At 36.3% G+C, this 20527-nt stretch overlaps 1 protein-coding gene across 3 annotated transcripts in view; it reads left to right on the forward strand.

Annotated features, from left to right (window-relative positions):
- NKAIN2 (sodium/potassium transporting ATPase interacting 2) overlaps positions 1-20527 on the forward strand; it is a 561621-nt gene that overhangs the window by 289210 nt on the left and 251884 nt on the right. For all 3 annotated transcript variants that reach the window (XM_075748025.1, XM_075748023.1, XM_075748024.1), the window contains exon 3: positions 3374-3454. In XM_075748025.1, coding sequence (XP_075604140.1) covers positions 3374-3454 — 81 coding nt within the window. The remainder of the gene's footprint in view (positions 1-3373; positions 3455-20527) is intronic.

A 20527-nucleotide genomic window follows, 5' to 3' on the forward strand; every position in this document is an offset into this window, starting at 1 on the left:
TAGCATTGTGGTGGCTTCTGTCAGATAATGCAGCTGTTCTGAACTCCCACGTATAAGAAAAAAATACAGTTATAGCCCTTTGAAGAACTCTTATAAAATGTGTTTCTAATTAGATACATATAATGGAGAGTACCAGAGGGATTTGTTCATTGTCACAGACCTTCAGAGCTGAATTTCCACAACAATTTGCTGAAGCACATAGACAACAAGAACCATTTATGACTGCATGTGATCCAGAGATAAGAGATGTGCTAGATCTGAAGCATCTGAAATAAGAAGCAATGGGAAGCAGAAGCATCCTTGTATTTCAAGATAATTATACTCACTGTTTATCCACAGAATTCAGGCAGCAAACACTTAATATAACATTTCAAAAGGAAGCAGTTTAAAACATACTTTTAAAAGACATTTTTAAACCTTATCTGTAGTCCAATAACAGCAGATGCTTGTTAAAAGAGTGTATCTAAAAGTCAGATAAATTTGTCATTTTTTTTTAGTGATAGACTAGACAGTGGAAAAGAGAAATTTCACTTTTTCATGTAAGCAGAAGGCTCTCTGCTGGGACAAGCAGCTCCAAAATGCCTTTGAGTGTTCTGCTGGATGTGCACAGGGAGCTTTTTAATCAGCTGTTGCTTACATGCAATGTGACAAGTTGTGCCGTGAACAGCCGATCTAATGAAACCTGGTTTCCAGTGGCTTTCTCCTGCATTTTTTTCCCCTTTGTGTTGACTAATAAAAGATGATCTTGTAAGTCTTTCTGTGTATGAGGACATTATAGAGTTTCTCTTCCCATTTGTAGGCCTATTTTCCTGAAACTTTTCTGAAAATGTATCTTTGAATATTCTAGCCTTTTGTCCGATTTGCTTAAAATTGTTCAGGAGCAAAGAAATTATTTCAAGAGAATAGACATCGCATACGGATGTTATGGCTTAAATCTCATTTCTTTAGGAAACCAATCGAAGTGCGGTATTTAGAATTTTCACTGTAAGAAATCAATTATCTTCATGTGTTAGAAGGGATACTTGTATTAACTCCATCAGACTATATGTACATTTGTATATGACATTAAAGTATTAAAATAATTTGCAAAACCCAGCAAGTTAAAATGCTGCAAAGTTAGAAAAAATGCCAAATTAAGGTTATTGAATCTAAATTAACATTTTCTTCTCTTGTTCTGGTAGTTATAATGCTCCATGTTACAGGCAAAGGTCCATGTTACATGAGCAAGCTACAGGAAAATGAAATACTTAATATACTTAGTGTCTCAGAGTTGAGTTTAAAAAAAAAAAATAAATAAAAAAAAAGGATTTGTTAAGACCATGCATCTGAATTAAGTTCCTATGTTCCAAAGTTTTATGAGCAGCCTACACTCAAAGAGTAGGTGTGCATTAGAGAGGCCCTGGAGATATTCAGACCTCAACTGGACAAATCCCAGCACAATTTGATCTATGTTGGTTGTGCTTTTGAGCAGAGATTGGACCAAGTGATCTCCAGAGGGTCCCTCCTGACCTAAATAAATCTATGGTCTGTGACCAGATCTATGGACCAGAAAGAGCTGCCCTATAAAGTATATGTAATCTGTATGATTAAAATTTCCTACAACTTGTGCATAAAGCAATTCAAACCTTTAAAACTGTCTTAGCTTCCATTAGATCAAAACAGTATTTATCATAACTCTTTAAAATCTGTACATGATCTACCTAATCTCCAGGCTGGTTGACAATTATTTGGTATCTATAAATATCAGAAAAAGGAACAGGCCTGAATTTTACTCACATTGTATATAGTCTTAACTTAGATCTCCTGAGAAAGGACACAATTGTATTCTTTTCACTGTATCTAGAAGATTATGTAAAAAATGGCATCTTGAATGATAGATAATCTGATGCAAAGCAGCTCTTCCAAGAGAAATGAAAGAAGAATCCTACACAGGTTGTTACTGAATTTAGAGAATGAGATTGTCACTCATAACAAACAATGGTTTGTCATATATATTTTATAAGGAATGGATAGTGTACAGTCTAAAATATTGTCTGCTTATTCAGAAGGTGATATAATACAGAGGTGTACAGAAAACAGTGTTTCCTGATTTGGAAAAGTGGTTTAAAAGAAAATTAATCAGTACAGTTTGGAGAAAAGACAACTAAACAAGAAGAGTAAGTCTGTAAATACTTGAGAGAAATGGGTTGGTGATATAAAAAGAGGAAATAGCCCTCAACTATAACAGGTAGGGAATAGTGTCACATCTCTGTCATTTTTCACACAAATGCAGTGCCATGGGTCTGTGGAATGAAATTAGCAAACATGCAGAATTGAATTGTCAACAACTGGAGGATAACTACAATAGCCATTAGAAAAACAGTAGTAGATCCTAAGGTTTATTAGATGATGGAATAATTTGTCAAGGGAAGTTCTCGAGCACAAACATTAGATAAGAGTAGCAACAGCAGGTCAAACTTTATTACACAAGATCCTCCAGCATTACGGCGGGGAAATGTAGTTTCCAATCCTAGCACATAAGGTCTTATGAATACAAAAAAGAAGCAAAGTAGTGGACCGAATCAGAGAAAAGATGTACTCCATTACTCACATCAGATATGTGAATAAGAAATCTGGCAACTACCAATGAATAGATATTGGTTAAGCATGAATGAATCTCCTATACACTGTAAAACAAAACAAAACCAACCAACCAACCAACCAACCAAACAAACAAACCCAAAGAAATTGGCAATTTACAATACCATCTACCCCTAAGGGTGTTGAATAATTAAGAATCATGCTTTGGAATGTCACAAAATATATTGATAGAGGCAGCTGTCATGACCAAATCCCTCATATTTTGTGGAAATACTGCAAAATAACCTATATATATATATATATATATTTAGTTTCTTGAGGTTATATCTATAGGTTCAGTTTCTTGAGACTAAACCCAAAGTGCTGCAGAATCCAGTGCCTATTTCAATTAAACTTTGTTATTTTGTAAGTTATATTTGAATAACCATTTGAATAAACAGCTCTGCCTTCCTCAGATATTGATATTACATCCCTCTCTTGATATTGCAATATTCCCCATTTGAACAATAATAAGAGATCCAGATTAGTCTCAAAATCAAATGTCAGCTCTATGAACTGTTTCGTCAGATATGGATTTTCTGTTGTGGCTGAGTACTCATTAGGTCACTCTAGATGGTGTCTGTGAAAGGCAAGAATTTATTCTTGATTCTCTTTTATATGTCAAATTTTTATTCATACGCACCGGATTTATAGTCTGGTTTTGTCTTGGATTGAGCTAATGGTCTAATGAACTAAGTGTAACTCAGTTGATTGTGAAATTATTAATGCACCGTTTCTTTCTTCCTCCCTGCAGTATGCTGTCTGGCTGGTCCTTTGGGTTACATGGAACGTGTTTGTTATCTGCTTCTATTTGGAGGCTGGGGACCTTTCAAAGGTAATTTACCGATGGATAAGTTTCAGCCATCAGCACTGTGTTAACATGCCCCAGTCGAAAGGCTGTGTTCTGCTTTAGTCATCCTCTTAGTGTTATTAGAATAAGGGTAGTATGATGGAAATTTGGAGTATTCTGGGTATGTTTGAAAATTTTAATCTAGACAGTAATAAGCATATACCTTCTGATGTCCACAACAATAATGGCATATATGTTTTAAAAGAAAATTACCTCTTTTTGCCCCCTCAGTAATTCTGCAAAGCATATTTCACCTCTATGAGAGACATTAATTAGGGATTTCATGAATACAAAAGATTACCATCTCAAGGGTAAACAAGTATTTTTTATACCATTTAGCATGCTGTTACTTAGCTGGATTCCTTTCAGAGGTCTTGTACCACAGCCTAATTGTAAAACAAGGAGTCTTTCATTAAATTAAAAAGTAAACTGGTGCCAGAACAGATTGCCATTTGGCTATAGCAGTGTATTTTAACTTTGTGATTCTGGTAGGAATGTTATGGTTGAACACTTATACATAGTCAAAATCCATAGGAAAAATATATTTTCCTAAGAATGGCATATTTGTAGGGTTATAGTGACACGGTAACTGATAACACATAAAGTGGCAGTTGATAATGGTCTCAAACCAACATCTCAAACCAACACTCCTACTTTCTAAGTCATTCCCAGAAGGCTGGCAATTTGTGGGATAAAAGATTATCAGTGGTAACAAATTATTTTGTTAAAGTAATAAGCTTCAGCTGAGTCTAAATGTTGCTGTCCATGCTGAGTTATGCTCACAGTGGTCTGAACCGACCATCAAGGAGAATCCCATGTGTGAAACAGATCACATTGTCTTTTGACTCAGATATGTAATTGCTGTTCTTGATTAAAGCGCATTTAGCCCAACTGTAAATTACAGATGTAATTCTCTGATCTTTTGTGAGTTACTGATATGTTATGATGCAGAAAGTTAAACACAATTATAGGAAGAATAAATGAGGCAAAGATACATCCTTACCTGTATTTTCTCTCAAATCACCCCCAAAGTACAAAAAATACTAGAGACTGGGATATTTCATCCCTATGTATTCTGTTTCTTCAAAAGATGCAGACTTCAAAAGGATCAGAATTTCATTTCCTGAGGGTGTAAAGTAATTTTCTGCAGGTAAAATCTTACACTTTCTGGCTTTTATACCTTCAGACAGGCCCAATCTTATTAAAAGCTAGGCAAAAACATAGTAAATAAAATAACTTGCATATATTAGCTTTTATTGGGTTAAAATGCTTTCTGTATTGCTAAGTGAACTAATGTATATAACAAACCTGGCACCTGTTGTACAATTATACTCAACTCAATCCACCCCCTTTCCACCTGCTTGTTTCAGCCACCTTTTTGCTGAAGTTTAGGGATGTGACATCTAGAGTGTTTCCCAACCAACCATATGGTTCAGGCTTATATTTAGATGCAGTTAAAATTTTTATTTGGTCTTTGTAAGTATTATTTGTTCCATTGATATGATCTGCCTTGAAATAACCAGTAGACCATATTCCTTCCACGTCAGCTGGTTTTCAGACCAACAGCATTAGTAAAGAGAGGGAGAAAAGGAAAAGTTCCTAGCAAATGGATTTAAGAAATAGGTACGAATCAACTCATTTTTTACAAAAGGTCTAATTCATACATGGGATATCACTCTCCTTTCCCTTTCAACTGTGCATGGTACATAAAAAATTCCCCCCATGATGAAATCTTCTGCAAGATCTAGGGCCTAGAAGTATATGTCTAATGGAAAGAATTGGATACACAACTGTTTGGGTGGAGAAAACATAGCCTCCTGTTCTAGATCCTTCAAACTTTCCAACTGTTCTACAGACGTAGGTATCTTACAAAATGGATCATTTTAAGTTTTATGGCTCTCAGTCACATTCATATGTCTTGCACTGAATCCTCTTTTTTATTTATATTTTCATCTGGGAATAACTGCAACTTCAAATCTGTAATTATTCTCCCGTGTATTTTTTTTTGTGTTTGGAATGGCACGTAGAACCTTCAAAAACACTCCGGGTCTGAATCAGTTCTAAAGAGAAAATAAAAAATAACCTTTGGGTAAGTACCAGAGGGATGCCTCTGAGGTTGTAAACTATGAGAGAGGATTCTGCACAGCATTGCTTTAGGAATTGATAGGTTAAAATTACAGCCTAATAATAGTTCAGCTGGGTATAGTTTATTTTTATATGTATAATTTATAGTTTTCTCCCAAATAAAATAAAAGAAAGGCTTTTTAAAAAAGTTTTGAGAACAGCTTTTATTCTATGTGTACATACATCAATTTTTCCATCATCACCTGCTGATACAATGGAGAGGACATATTTCAGTTTTGAATAGACCTTGTTACAAAAGGCTTGCTAGCTTCATCCTTCTTTATTTTAGTTGTGTGGGTGGAGGTCATGACATTTTTACAGCTTCTGCTTATTATACTGAAACAGGCCTGCAAAGACTCAGAATTTTTTAGAACAATGAGGTAATCATCTCTGAAGAGACTGAGGAGGCTCAAGGATTATTAGTGAACAGCCATGCAAATCTGTTTGCATTATACACCATTACAATCATATATATCTTGTGGAAAATGGCATCACACTAAGTATTTTTCCTGTCCTTGAGGCACGGTTGTCATTGGTGAAATTTTTTCATAGCAAACTGGAATATTTATGGCTTTGTAACAGAGGTTTGTAACAAAGAGGAAGTGCGATTACTTGTTCTTAACCTTAATTATTGTGTAGAACTGTGAGTAAATGCCTAGGAAACCTGCTTCTCAGACTTACTTTTCAGTATCACTTTTCAATAATAGTTAGTTAGTCTGTGTGTTGTTTTGCTTGCTGGTGAGTGCCATACTCAGTACAAGTAGGACTTTAAGGTTTCAGGAGTGGTAATATTTATTTTTGGCCTGTGGCTAAGCAAACGTAACATATGAAAAGCATAACCTCTTGTCTTGAATGAGGCACATCTGAAGTACACTAGTGAAACAGAAAAGAAAACAGAATAGAAAGCGTCTCTGAGAAACTGTAATATTTCAATGACTTGTTTAAATATATCAAGAAAGGACAGAAGGAAATAGATTTGGCTATCTCGGAACAAAAAAACAACACCCCCCCCCAAAAAAAAAAACAAACCAAACCCAACAAAAAGTTAAGAGTCTGTTTAGCATTTTTTACTTTCTTCTTCAGACAAAACTCCCATTTACTTCTATAGGTTTCAGCTGCAAGGTCTGAATCAAGACCCTCGGTAGAAAGAGTGCTGTAAATGCTCATGTAATGAAGAAGCAGCACTCTTGCTTCACGGCATTTAATAGCTTCCCTTAATGATGTGTACAGATCCCACAAGCAGAATAGAAGCAGAATAAGAACTGTCAACCTCCCATTTTTAGTTTAAAAATGAGTAGACTTTTTTTGCTGCAAAAAATGCATGGCTGAGGTTGCACTGGTGCCATCACAAGAGTGGGAGTGTAGAGATGCTGCTGCTGTCAGCTACTGGAAGTCAAGGCAGAGGCTGGACTTGAGGTGCTGAATGAGGGAGACCAGCTGGGGTTCAGGGTCCAAAGCAGCCCTTGCTGCATATGGTCCCAGCCTTGTGCCAGTACTTTTGGTTCTCCTTGCATGCACCCCTACTTGTGTGCCCAGCTACAAGAGCTCTCCTCTCACTGCCGCCTGCCTGAGCTCCAGTATCGCTTCGCTGTTGTTCCTACAGTACTCTGTGAATGTGGCCAAGGATACACTTTTAAAAACTTGGTTTAACTGTCAAAATTGACTTAGTTCCCAATTGTGTGGCACTCTTCACATCTTCCTTATTTATACCTAATAACATACAAAGGTTACATTTAATATATTAAATGATAAGGTTGTATTTATTTGTCTTTTGACACAAAATTCAGGTATTTGAAGGTCAAACACTCCAGTATCAAGAAATGCCAGAATTAAGGTTGCTTGTGTAAGCATAATTTAGTGTTCGCTGTACATTCATTTTTATACAGCTTTTAATTATGCAGTCACAACTTTATTTTTTTTATTTTTCATAATACTTCCCTTAATCTCTGTACAGCATGGCCTGTTTCAGAGATGAATCAGGTTTGGGAATTGAGTGAGGGTGCCACACTGGATCTTACTCCATATATTGCAGCAGTCAGTAAAAGCTTAATAAAGGAACAAGGAAAAAAAACACCAACAACAAACCCCAAAACAAAAAAAACAAACCACAACCTCGTGCTTTTCTTACCATGTGTGGCCATTACATATTTTGATTTCTTCTCATTGGCCATTAAGTAATTCATTTCCATATTTCATAAAACTAAATTGTGTATTTCAACTCTGCTCTGAAAATATGTAGAATAATACTATGAAAGCTTACGTACAGAACCGTGGCACACAGGAACCCTAAGCACAGTGGTGACAGAATGTTCATAGCTCATCACACATCCTAAAAGTGCCGTTCCTCATGATTTTAGCACACATTCTACAGAACTGAGTTGCAAGCTACTGTTTTTAAAAAAAAAAAAAAAAAAAAAAAAAGGTTGCTGTTTGCATTCAAATGAGGTTAATTCCTTTCCTATATTGTCCTGAGCTGCAACAGGGGGAACATGAAAGAATAGAAAGATTTAAAAAATACACTTATTTAAAATTGAAATTATTGAACACGATACAAAGAACTGAATGCGTTGTAGCTATTAAAAGGTAAACTAAAGAAAAATATGTAATCAGGTAGTTTTCTGTCAGAGGTTTTAAGGGAAATCAAATGTTTCTGAACACATTTTCTCCTACCCACCCCAAATATCTGCAAATATAAGATAACAGACCCACAAAATCACAGACTAATACATGTTGGAAGAGACCTCTCAAGGTCACTTAATCCATTCTCCTGCTTGGAGCAGCACCAACTTCAAGGTTAGATCAGGTTGCTCAGTTTTAGCCAGTCTAGTTTTAAAAGTTTCCAAGGATGGAAATTTCACCACCTCTCTAGTTCTTCACCATTTTCATAGTGAAAAATTTTCTCCTGACATGCAGTTGAAATTTCCTTTGCTGAAATCTGTGACATTGCCTCTTGTCCTTCCACTGTGTACCTCTGAGAAGAGTCATGCTCCATCTTTTCTAACACCCCCTTTAGGCTTTTGACTGTTCAGTCCTTCAGCTTTCTTTTTGTCCTTTCTATAGTTGAATTCTTATTTCCCACCACACACAGCTTGTTGCACCTCACAAGAAACAAACTAATTATCATGTAATAAATAATCAGTTCATTTTTTACAATCGTACATGCTTTACTATGGAAGAAAAATGAAGGGCCTTCAAATGTATGTAAATCTATATAGTATCTTAAGTAAAATGTGGAAAGAGGAGAGTTATCCTTGCTATCTGGAAGATGTAATAACACATGCAAAAAGAATTAGAATCCTTTAGTTCAAAGACGGCTTCATTTATATCAATATTTAAGTTGCCTTGATAATGTATTTAGGGAAATACTGAAAACATTGCATATAACCTTTGCAGTCAAATAAAACGCTGAAAATACGTAGCTCTTCCCTTTTCCTGCTGAGGTAAGTATGAATCAGGAAAGTTAACTAAAACTTGGTGAAGACTCCCCAGTAAGTGGCAGGGAGCAGGAGGAAGGCAGTGTGACAGCACTGGGCAATACCCCTGGGGAGAGAGCCACCTCCGGGAGTGCAGAGGAACTGCTGGAGAAATGAAGGTTTGGGGAGAGAGTTTGCTGCTGTTTTATCTGCAAGTGTTACCCACTCTGTAGCTGAGCTGCAAGTTTGACTGCTTTCCACATCATGAAAGCAGAGTAATAAAGACAAATGTAAGAAATCATGTAAGTAGGATTCCCCAATTGCCAATGTGCGCTGTGATTAAAACCAGTGTTTTTATACTCATAGTCAGGGTTCATAGTAAAGTAGGGCCAGATGGGACTTCAGGATATGGCTAGTCCATTCTCCCGCCTCCAGCCAGGCTCAGAAACCAACCAGGACTATGGGAGAGCATCTGATGCAAAAAATCTTAAGGAGGAAAGGAGCAGTCTAGAAATCCACCCATAGCTGATGTTCATGCATTAGCAACTTTTCACCACTGATAAGTCCACCTTTCCCTTTGTGACCTGAGATGTTAGTCCAGGATATGGCTGACTTTTAGTGGCTGTAGTGCAGTCCATCCCGCTCTTTTCCTTTTCCATTGGATGACGCTAATGGGAAGAGGAAAAACAGCAATGGTTGTAGCACTTTCTGCCGACAGACAGGTTAACCTCAGCCCTGCATTGCTGGTGCGGATAAACGGAAGGGGTGGGAGGGAATATGGAGCCCATGTTTCTTCCTACTGTTCCCATTTGTCCCCACCATCTTATCCAGCAAACTTACAAGGACCAACCAGAAATAGGCACCTTGTAGTATTTTTCCACTTGAATATCCCACCATTGGCAAGCATGCATCCACCTATGCACTCTACTATGTTGACTGATACCTAGCTGCTCTGAAGTGCAGTTTATATCCATATGCAAATTAACTGCAATAAGGCAAATTACTTCAGGGTATGATTTGCATAGCTTGTCACTCATGATGCTTGAAAACCATGCAGGCTATGAGTGCTGAACAGTTTTTGCAGCTAATGTATTCTGATTTCCAAGGGGCAGTTTGATACCTAGATGAAGCTGATGAAAGAAGGAAACAAAAGAAATTGGTCATTCATCTTCAATGCAACTCAGTTATAACAAAGCAATGAACTTGGAAACAAGATTGAACTTACACCAGTTACACATTCATTCTACATTACTTTGTGTCCATTAGTATAATCATTATACTGCTTTGATTCCACATTTACTAATTATTTTTGTAAGGCAGTGGTCGTTAACAGTTAAATGTCAATGTCGCACATACTCTAATAAAACAACCTGCAGGATGTTTAATTTTGAACATATTACCTTCCTCGGATGTTGTTTTAACAGATGTCCTGTTAAGATAACAGAGAAATTAAATTAGTTTTCAACTCAAAGCATCTGGTTAACTTTGTAGGTAAATGCCTTTGAGCGGTAAATCTGACCAGGGTTTTCAGATAAATAGCTATCAGAATGTTTTAAGTAAATGACTTTATTTTTTCACTTCTATTACTCAGGGCAGATTTGACATGCTTGATCATATATCTAACAGATGAAAATTGAAAATAGTGCTGGCAACCAGCAGTGTTAGGTTATTCTGAGGGTAGTTTCATGGGTAGATACTATTAAGCATGCTTATGGTTTCAGATTATTTAGTTTTGCAGCAATTTTTAAACCTCAAGATCTTCACCAGCTAGAAGATAACTGATTATAAAATTTAAACTGTTTATTTCTGTAGATATAGCATATGGTGGAAAACATTTAGATAAAGGTGGAATTTTTCATCTCTTCAATGCTGAAGCAAATTGTGATAGGAAATCATTCAAAGTATATGAAATATGAAATATGGTTGTATAGATTTTGCTTATTGTACAAAGTTTATCATTTAAAATTCTGGGATATATTTTATGTTGAATTAATGAATAAACATACATCTGCATATTGATTTATATATGCACACTTTTCCCATAATCTAATAGTTATGCACTGAATACAGGAACACATGAAAATGAGCAAGACTAGTCACTGATCAGAAGATAATGCCATATTAAAATTTACATATGTGTGTACATATTGTATAAATATCATATATGTGTGTATATATGTATTAAGTGCCTTAGTTATACTGTTAAGATTGGTAAGCACATATTTTAGCATATGCCTTACAACTGCATATGTTATAGCTACATGGAGGTTTTAGTATATAGCTAAAGGCAATGCCATGGACATTTCTGCAAGTCTTTCAAATGCTACAGCCAAGATATTGCAGAGGAAAAAACAAAAACAAAACAAAAAAACCAACACCAAAACAAACAAACAAAAAAGTATGTGTTTATGAGATTACTTTTTAATATTTATTAATTATATTGCAGTACCATCTAGTGGCCCCAGTTTGATATCAGGGTGCCATTATACCATGAGCCGTAGACACAATAGGGCCTGTCCTAAATGGTGCATAATTTTAGTGTGTGATGAAACAGACTAAGAATGGGAACTAACAAATAGGAGAGTGCAGGGAAAATGCAAACCAGTGTCTGGATTTTCTCCACTTTCTCATCAAGTTTCCCCCCATGTTTCTCATCCCTGGGAGGACGGATAGGCAAGTGACACAAAGCCCTACTTTTGACTGGGCAGCATTTCCTGGTCCCCGCCTGTAATCACTTCTGAATGCTATAGTGCAGCTTTGCAAGCAATTCACCAGTTGTTTAGGGCACAAGGGGAAAATTGTTGATTTTGCTTAAAATGAAAAATCAGACGATAAATTTATTTCCAGTGAAGCAGATGCTCTACTAGATCACAACTACAAAACACCGTTTGCTATGACAGCTCTTCTGGGGAGTTGTCTATGCATTTCATAGACAGGACCTTTCCTATGGGTATATAAATCAGGCTCTGGAATCAGCTATGGACAAGGGCTGAAGGGTTATTTACCATAGTTGAAAGCTGGGGAGTCTGCCAGAGCACCTGTTCATCTTTTGTGAAAGTATGAAAACATACAAAAATATCTTCTGCTTTTTAAAAGCGTGTTAAATTTCACAATCTCATGGTGTCAGCTTTTTGTTTCAGTATTTGTTCTTTTCGAGTACATATGCAATACTTTAAGATAGTCCTTAACAATTTGTTGTTCTAAATGTAGGTGCAATGGCTAGAATACACTTTCTCCACATTTACTTTTTCCCTAAATATAAATAAATAATTGACTTTCTAATTATAATCCATCAGATAAGCTCCATCTTGTGAACCAGGGCTCTACCAGAAGTTTCAAGGCAACACTAAGCCCATGCGGGTTCCAAGGAGCTGTGTTTTACTTGGAATTTCCAATGGAAACCATTCCGATCCTTAAGACACTCAAAATTATGCCAGTGTTAATCCAGTAGGAAATAAATGATTCTATAAAAATTCTGTATCGCCTTCAGCATCCTCTCACATTTGAATAAGCATTAATTGAACCTGGGAAAGCAACGTGGGCTGTGAAGCACTCTCCTTTTTTTGATCCTGTTTAATGTTGTCCTCATCCCATAGAACAGTGTGAGTGCAGCCAGCAAGCAGTGCAGCGTCATTTTTGCCATACTCCTGTCTCAGCACTGCAGAGGTACCAGCGAGCTCACAGACCGTAAGGCCACGCGCTGACAATGGCTGCAGTGGCTGATCAGCTCTTATGGTGGTTCACCATCTTATAACGCTCCCTATTTGCAGTCGCCCTTCTGCTGGAGGGTCCCACTCTGCGCGCGGAAGCACTTGAGCATTCGTGACTCATCTCTGAGCTAAAATACACAGGTGTATCTTAAGCCACTCCGAGCAGCCACATAAAATACATTCTTACACGCACACATACAACTTTGCATTGATGCAGGTGAGTGGCTCCTAGAGAAGACGGTAATAAAAGCCAAGCAGGCAGTAATATCTTTAAACTGTCACAAATATTTCAAAGTGAATGTCTGCCCTAGTCACAGAGCCATGCTATGCTTTGTGCACCCCAAGAAAATTTACACTCACTAGATAAATCTCCTTAAACATTTAAAAAGATATTTACAGAAACATGGTGCAATGTAACTATACAAGATACAACATAAATTAATTTTTCCTCCTGTGAAATTGCGACCTCAAAACTGTATAGTTAATTTTAAATATTAGTAATTTCTTCTCGTCATTTTCTTCCTTTCTTGTTCCAATGAATGTTTCCAAAACTACTACTGAAAGGCAGCGATCTGTGGTATATGGATAAGTGAATTAACTAATGTCAACTTTGATAACTCTGTAGGATTTCATGATGAATTTTTATTAATTGTCTATAACAAACCAGAAAAATTATTCTCTGGCTAAACCTCATTGACTTCAATGGTGTCACACTGCAGCTGACAGCACACTCTCAGTTTGTTTTATTTTGTTGATTCCATATGCTCAGAATGAAGGACTAGCTATGAAAAATATTTGGTCTCCTTTTCTAATAACCCACTAAACTCAATGATTACCTTTGCAAATTTATCCCCAGAGTATGAGTTCACTCTAGTGTTGATATTTTCAAAACTTGCTGCTGCCATTTCAATGACATTAATTTTAAGGGACATCCTATCTATTCAGGATTAGACTGCTGTACTATGGCATTATATCCCACTTATCAGACTACCACAAACACCTATTTGGGTAGAAATTGGATTCTGTGTTTTGAGGGTAGGATTTGATGGATTAAATAACCTTACAAATTGAACAAAAGTGTGGTTTATTGTGGGTTTCATTCTAAAAGCCTGTTCTTCAGCAGGCCACAGTGTAACTCAGGCTATTTTTCTTCCACCCTACAATAGTTGGCTAATTCAGCAATAATGAGGTGATCAGTAACGTGCTGCGTCTGAGTATCTCACCGGTATCTTTAAACTGCCAATGAACCCTTTTATAGAAAAACTGCTGTTTGCAACGTAGAGGGAGAGTAAGATCAGAGTGCTCAAAACTATGTGAACCGTGACACCCCCCCCCCCCCCAGCAAACCAGTTCCTCCTCCTCAGATAATTGAGACATACCTCACTACTCAGATGAAGATAAAAAGGTGTTGGATTTGTCAGGCTTTTGACCATATCTTAAAAGTGAAGGGCCCTCCCTGCATATATAAGGGTCCTGTCTATGACTTCCAATCAGACGCACAAAGCAATCTCTGGCTTCCTGTCTCTTTTCTTGCCAATTTTGTATTTATATCCTCTCTTTTCCTCCCTCAGCTTATTAAAGCTGAACACCTTTTATGATCTTGGCTTTGTTCACCACTGGCCCATTCCTTTGATGCTTAGCACATCCGAATATATTCTAGCTGGTTTTGGCTAAACTGGCAAGTTTTATTTTGCTTTGGAAGTATGGGGAAACACTGTATTAGAGTGTGATTTCATTTAGGTATTTATCTCTAACTATCACTTACAGAATACACTAAATCGTGTAATTTAATAACACATGTAGTCTAATAATTGTGTAATTTAATCAACACAGGAAGTTCCATCTGAACATGAGGAAAAACTTCTTTACTCTGAGGGTGACCGAGCACTGGAACAGGCTGCCCAGAAAAGTTGTGGAGTCTCCTGCTCTGGAGATATTCAAAACCCACCTGGACGCCATCCTGTCCAACCTGCTCTGGGTGACCCTGCTCTAGCAGGGGGGTTGGACTAGATGATCTCCAGAGGTCCCCTCCAACCCCTACCATTCTCTGATTCCGTGATTCTATGCAATTCTGTACTTCATTGTCCATTGTAACCACATGCACCTGATTCGTAGTGTTCCCACAGATGTTCCTAAAACCCAAGTACGAGACATCTGTCCTACAGCAGCAATGACAGAGATTGATTTGCATTAGGTGAAGAAGTTAAGCAGTTGGAACATGTTCGTTTATCTTTAAGTTTGACTTAAGGAAATTTTTTAAATTTTTTTTCCTCATTAGGGTATTCAATATCGTGATTACGTAGGTGTATTTGTTCCTTCATATGTTGCATATGACATCATAATATAAATTTTAATGAGACATTGTTAAATATATTGCAGATATAATCTAGATAATATATAATATAAAAATATTTGCATAAGTATGCATGTAATGTAAAAATTGATACCGTGGGTTGTGCAAAGTTTATCTGTGAACATTAGTGTCTACCTAATTGTAGTTAATCTAAGATTTTCAAATGGCCATGTAGGAAATACTTGTATGGGCAATACTGAAAGAAATTTCTCCATTGGAAAAGCTTCTCCTCAAGCCTAGGGAACTAACCACTCACTTTTACTGAGAAACATACATATGCATACATATATACAAAAAAAAAAAAAAAAAAAAGCAAATGCTGTTCTTATCTCTTATTTTCTTTTTTTTTTTTTTTTTTTTTGGTTTCATCCGATGTTTTCTTGTGTTATGAGTGCCCTGGTTTACATTGTGCAAAAATATCCCATCTTCTTTTAGTTATTCTGTCTTGAATAGTTCCTATCCTACTTGCAAAATATTATCAGTGCCTTTCTGAATGGTTTAAAGTATTTCAATCACATAAGTAGTTTCAACTCAGCATAAGGATATACAATATAGCATAATTTGTGTAGAATCAGAAAGCTTTTGAGTTTCTAACTGTGCATTTTTCATAGTTGACAAACAATTATGGGATGCAAAGCATGAGATGTTTCCTGAAACTAAAACTTCTAGCTGTTGTGTTTGGCTTCCTGAATTCTGTGGTTTTAATTTTTAATAAAAGAAAAACTTATGAGCTCACCTGTTTGGAAGAAGAGGTTACAGGAAAGCTTAGTAACAACAGACTATGATACTATGTAATTAGGTTTTTTCTCTTCATTAGCATATACAACCTGCTACAGGAATGAGAATATAATGATAATTGCCAGACTCTTGGGTTTTTCCCACTTGGAAATAGTGTAAAGTACAAACCTGAAGTAATTGGGATTCTTTCAAGAAATGCCTCTCTCCACATAGTGAAAGCAGGAGCTTGTAACAGACTATGGAGACTTAATTTTGATGTTACATTTCTGGCAAAGCGTCTCCAGCAGATAATAGTAGTTATCCTGATTCAGATCCCAAAGTGAAAATGAGTGTAGCAATCTTTAACTTCTCATTAAAAGATGTTTTTCTGTGCCATAGTATGTAGCATTAATGACAGATTCTGCAGAGGAGAGTTGCCTCTATATGAAAAGTCATTGAAGGCTAAAGTTTACTGAGAGAGTTAACATGGGAAATTTGGTTGATTCCTTTAACCATTCTGTTTAGCTTTAGGCAATGTTTTCAGTTGTTTTTCACAAGCACAAAAAGGTGCCCATTAAAAAGAATATACAAAAAGTAATATAATTTTTTTACACTGATATCATTCTGCACTGTGTAAGAGAGTACTCCCTTGTTTCCTATGACAAAGCAGCAAGCTTTCAAAGTTGATAAGTATCAAGTACCGTCTCTTCCATTTCTCATACAGAGGCAGTGCAAAATATTACAAGCATAAGTGGCAAGCTGCATATAAGTAGAGTGTTATAGATATAACCTAGGTCTTTGATAACCCAAACTCTAAAATTTATTTTCAAATCATATTCAAATCGTCTTCTGTTTATTTGAGATGATGGGCTATAGACATGAAAACATGGACTCAAGGAAACCAGCAAGCCACTCTGAGTCCAGAGACTGATGAGGTCTCTTTGGCTCCTTCTCAGCAGAACATGCCACTGCATGCCACCATCCTCCCATGCCCATGTGACGTGCGCCTTCCCATGCGTAATTCTTCAGTCTCTCACTCCTTCTTTTTATACTTCCCCTGTTTACCTAGACACCTGAGTGATGCAGGTGGTGATGGGCTGAAACACTCTTTGGAGATCCCTGCTTCTCTGCATAGACTGCCAACATAGCTCAGAGTAGATACCTGACTTCTAGGCAGCTAAAGTTAAATGAGCTGAATCCAACCCTAAGTGCTTATCACCCATTGAATTCATGGTAGTTAAGCACAACGGGATGCCTTCCTTTAACACCAAGTTCCTAATATATTTAAAAATCTGGTGCCATGGAGCCTAAATTGCATTTAAATTGGCATTTGAGTGTTTAGTCTCTTAGTAATTTCTGAAAATAGGGGGTGAGTTCTAGCAAAAGATTCATTATGCTTTTTTGAAAATCCTGCATTTATTGATTTCCCTTCAAGAAAGGGAGAAAGAATGGCAAAGGTAGAGTTTTCATTTATAAACATACTGAAAAACTGCTTTGTGTTTTCAGTTGAAGTTGCATAGTTTATTCGATTCTCCTCCTCCATTGATTATCATTTTGTTTCAGTGTAAGCCAGTGATGCTGCACATGAAATAAATTGAAAACCTGCTTACCATGTCCACGAAACAATGGGAGTCAGTTTTGAAAACCTTATACAAAAAGTCATACCAACATGGAAATGAATAATAAGCATTTGGGTTTTCAGTTCAGAGCATGGAATAGTTGAATTTCAAAAACTGAGATCCTTAAAAAGACAAATGAAGTAAGTGCACGCTTCAAAGCAAAGAGCAATGTCAAGAATTTGTGCCTTTATATTGATTGGTACTATAGAAGACACTTATAACAGGAAAAATAGAAAGACTGCATGAAAAATTCAAAGCAAAAGATCTGATCTGAAGATTTCCGATACTGAGCAAGGGATATATATTCAGCCTACTTAAAAATTTAAGGATATATTTTTATTAATGGCTGTTTCTTTTCTGTAGTATTTTCTTTGTGATGGGCTTCATGGTACATGTTAGATAAGGTAAAAAGGGGAAAAAGGCAAACTGTTGAATATGTAAGTCCTTGAGCAAATAAATATTTTATTTTACTTTTTTAAAATTAAATATTAAACTGTAGAAATATGGAACTCCTGTATTTTATACATAGAAAGTCACATGGCACTATGTTAAGTATAAAGTCCTTTGGGATCATGATTTACTTTATCATTAGAATTAAAAAGAATTTTAAAAAAAGATAAGCAAATTACATATTCATATGTTGCTGATGTATTTAGAAAGATATACCCATGAGTCCAGAATGTCCTATCTCTTTTGTTCCTCTACTTAGGTGATGCTAAATTACCTATAGTAGAATTATAGAAGCATAAAGATGGAAGAGATCTCATTATAATATTTCTTGTACATAGAAATTCATAATAATATTTAATCTGTCTTTAACACTTGGTTAGCTAAGTGTGTCTTTATAAACTAATAAAATGGATTGCATATCATTACCAAGTAGCCTTTTTCTGCATGCAGGAAGTTTTTGCTAATATACAACCAAAACGATTTCACTGAATATCTTTGACCTTTCCTGAACAGGCAGGACAAACATTCTCTTTATTATACCATCTACCCATCTACATGTTGAAAGACATTTATCATGCTGATTCTTCATTTTTTTCTCTTCTCTAGGCAAAGTAGATACATTTATTTCATGTTTTCTTATTGCTCATATTTTCTAGATCTCTTATTGTTCTCCTCTAGATACTTCCCATGTACTCTGTAGGGTTTTTTTAGCATGAAGTATCAAAAAAAAAAAAAAAAAAAAAAGATATTTCAGCTGAGCTCTCACCAGCACCGAGTAAAGCAGACCTGTAGGACCTCTATTATTTTATCTATAAAGCTACCATTAAAGCTTTACTGAATCAGATTTTCTGGGTTTTGCACAATCCTACCGTGTTGATTCTCATTTCTGAGTCACTACTACAGTCTCCTGCAGTTCTCTCTGCGATTTTTTGCTACCTTGCCAAATGTTACTTACTTTCAATCTGTCCGATTTCTCCTGCCTACAGGAAGTACTTTGCTCTTTTCTTTATTTAATTCACCTTGTTGTTTGTGGGTCATTTCTTCAATTTGCTGAGATCATTTGGATTGCAGTCCTGCCCTCTGCAGTGTTTGCTATGCTTCTTCTTCATGATATAAACAGCGTTCAATTCTATCATCCAAACCATTCATGAAAATATTGAGTTGAATCTGGAGTGAATACCCAACTTCCACTTCAAACCCTTTCTCAGCTTAACAGACAAACACTGATGCTTTTTATGAGCAGGTTTTAAAACAGATGTGCAACTGGTACATGGTGATTTATGTCCATTATGCACTTTCTTAGTTTACATGTGACATCACACAGCCCAGTGTCAGAAGTCAGAATAAAGTCAAGTATGTCCTATCTACTGCTCCTCCTCCCCAAAACCACCACAGCCAACTCACCTGTTATAGATGAAGGAAAGTTATTTTAGTATAAACTGCTCTGGAAAGCTCATATAAGTATCTTTCATCTTACAATTTCATAAGAATACAGGGATTGATGGATTAGCAGTTTTGTTACAGAACCTCAGGATCGAATATAAACTCACTATTCTAAAACTGAAAAAAAGTCTATCTGTCTTTCTGATTCTCTGTGGTTGCTCCTTCAGCTTTTTAATTAGTTCTGCCTTTTTTTTTTTTTTTTTTTTTTTTTTTTGAGTTAGAAACTTCAGGTGAAATCGTATCCCTATTGAAGTCAATGCATGGTGGGTTTTTTATTTCATTGACTAAAATGAGGCCAGGAGCTGACATAGATTCTTCAAGGGCTTCTCAAAGTGTCAAGTCTTATCCCTAAAAGCATGATGATGTCTTGAGAATTCTGCACATCAAAAACAATTTCATAATAGAAGAGAAGATTTTAGTTTCATTGATATGGAAATCATGTTATGGAGCATGCATCGTGCAAGCATTTGGTGTCTAAACCGACACTGTGTAAGGCATGCATAGATAATTTCCATCCTTGCCAAAATGTTGTTAAATTAGATTTAGTGAAAAAGACATACTGGTATTTATCATCACAAAACACAGATAAACATATGAGTAATGGTATGACTTCTGTTTTGGTTTTTGGCTTTCATATTTCAGTGAACTTGGAATATAAAAGATGTGCAAATGTTAGGGGATCTGAATCTTTAAATGAAGAAGTAAACATTTATTAATCTATTAAATATCATCTGCTCACTGAATATTTAACTGCAGAAAAGGAACATAGCTGCAGGTCAAATCACTTGATTGAACCTTGGGAGATGTGAGTCCATTCTTCAGCTCTGACCCAGATTTCCTGTAAATCAGAGCTTTTGCCTCAGCTTCTGCTCTCAGTTCTTGCCACTGCAAAACAAAGATGATCGCAGCTGCCTGCATGAAAAGGACAGCACCACAGTGAGGTCAAACTCGGTATTCCTCAAGTGCCTCGCAGTACTAGTGGAGACACCTTATTCTGACGGTTCACCATGTGTAGTCCTGTTCACATTGTGGAATTATTTGAAGCCTTGCTCATAGAAATAGGTCCCAGTAACTTTTCTCATGTATGTATTGTTCCCTTCCTCAGTGAAATTGCAGCCTATTGCTAACAAGACAACTAGTCATCAATACATTTAACTTTTCTTCTGCTAATTTTTGTGATGACTGTGGTTATCATATTTGTATATTCAAATTATTTATAGAATTTTATG

The sequence above is a fragment of the Balearica regulorum genome, chromosome 3, assembly GCF_011004875.1.
Source record: "Balearica regulorum gibbericeps isolate bBalReg1 chromosome 3, bBalReg1.pri, whole genome shotgun sequence".
Classification (NCBI taxonomy): Eukaryota; Metazoa; Chordata; class Aves; order Gruiformes; family Gruidae; genus Balearica; species Balearica regulorum.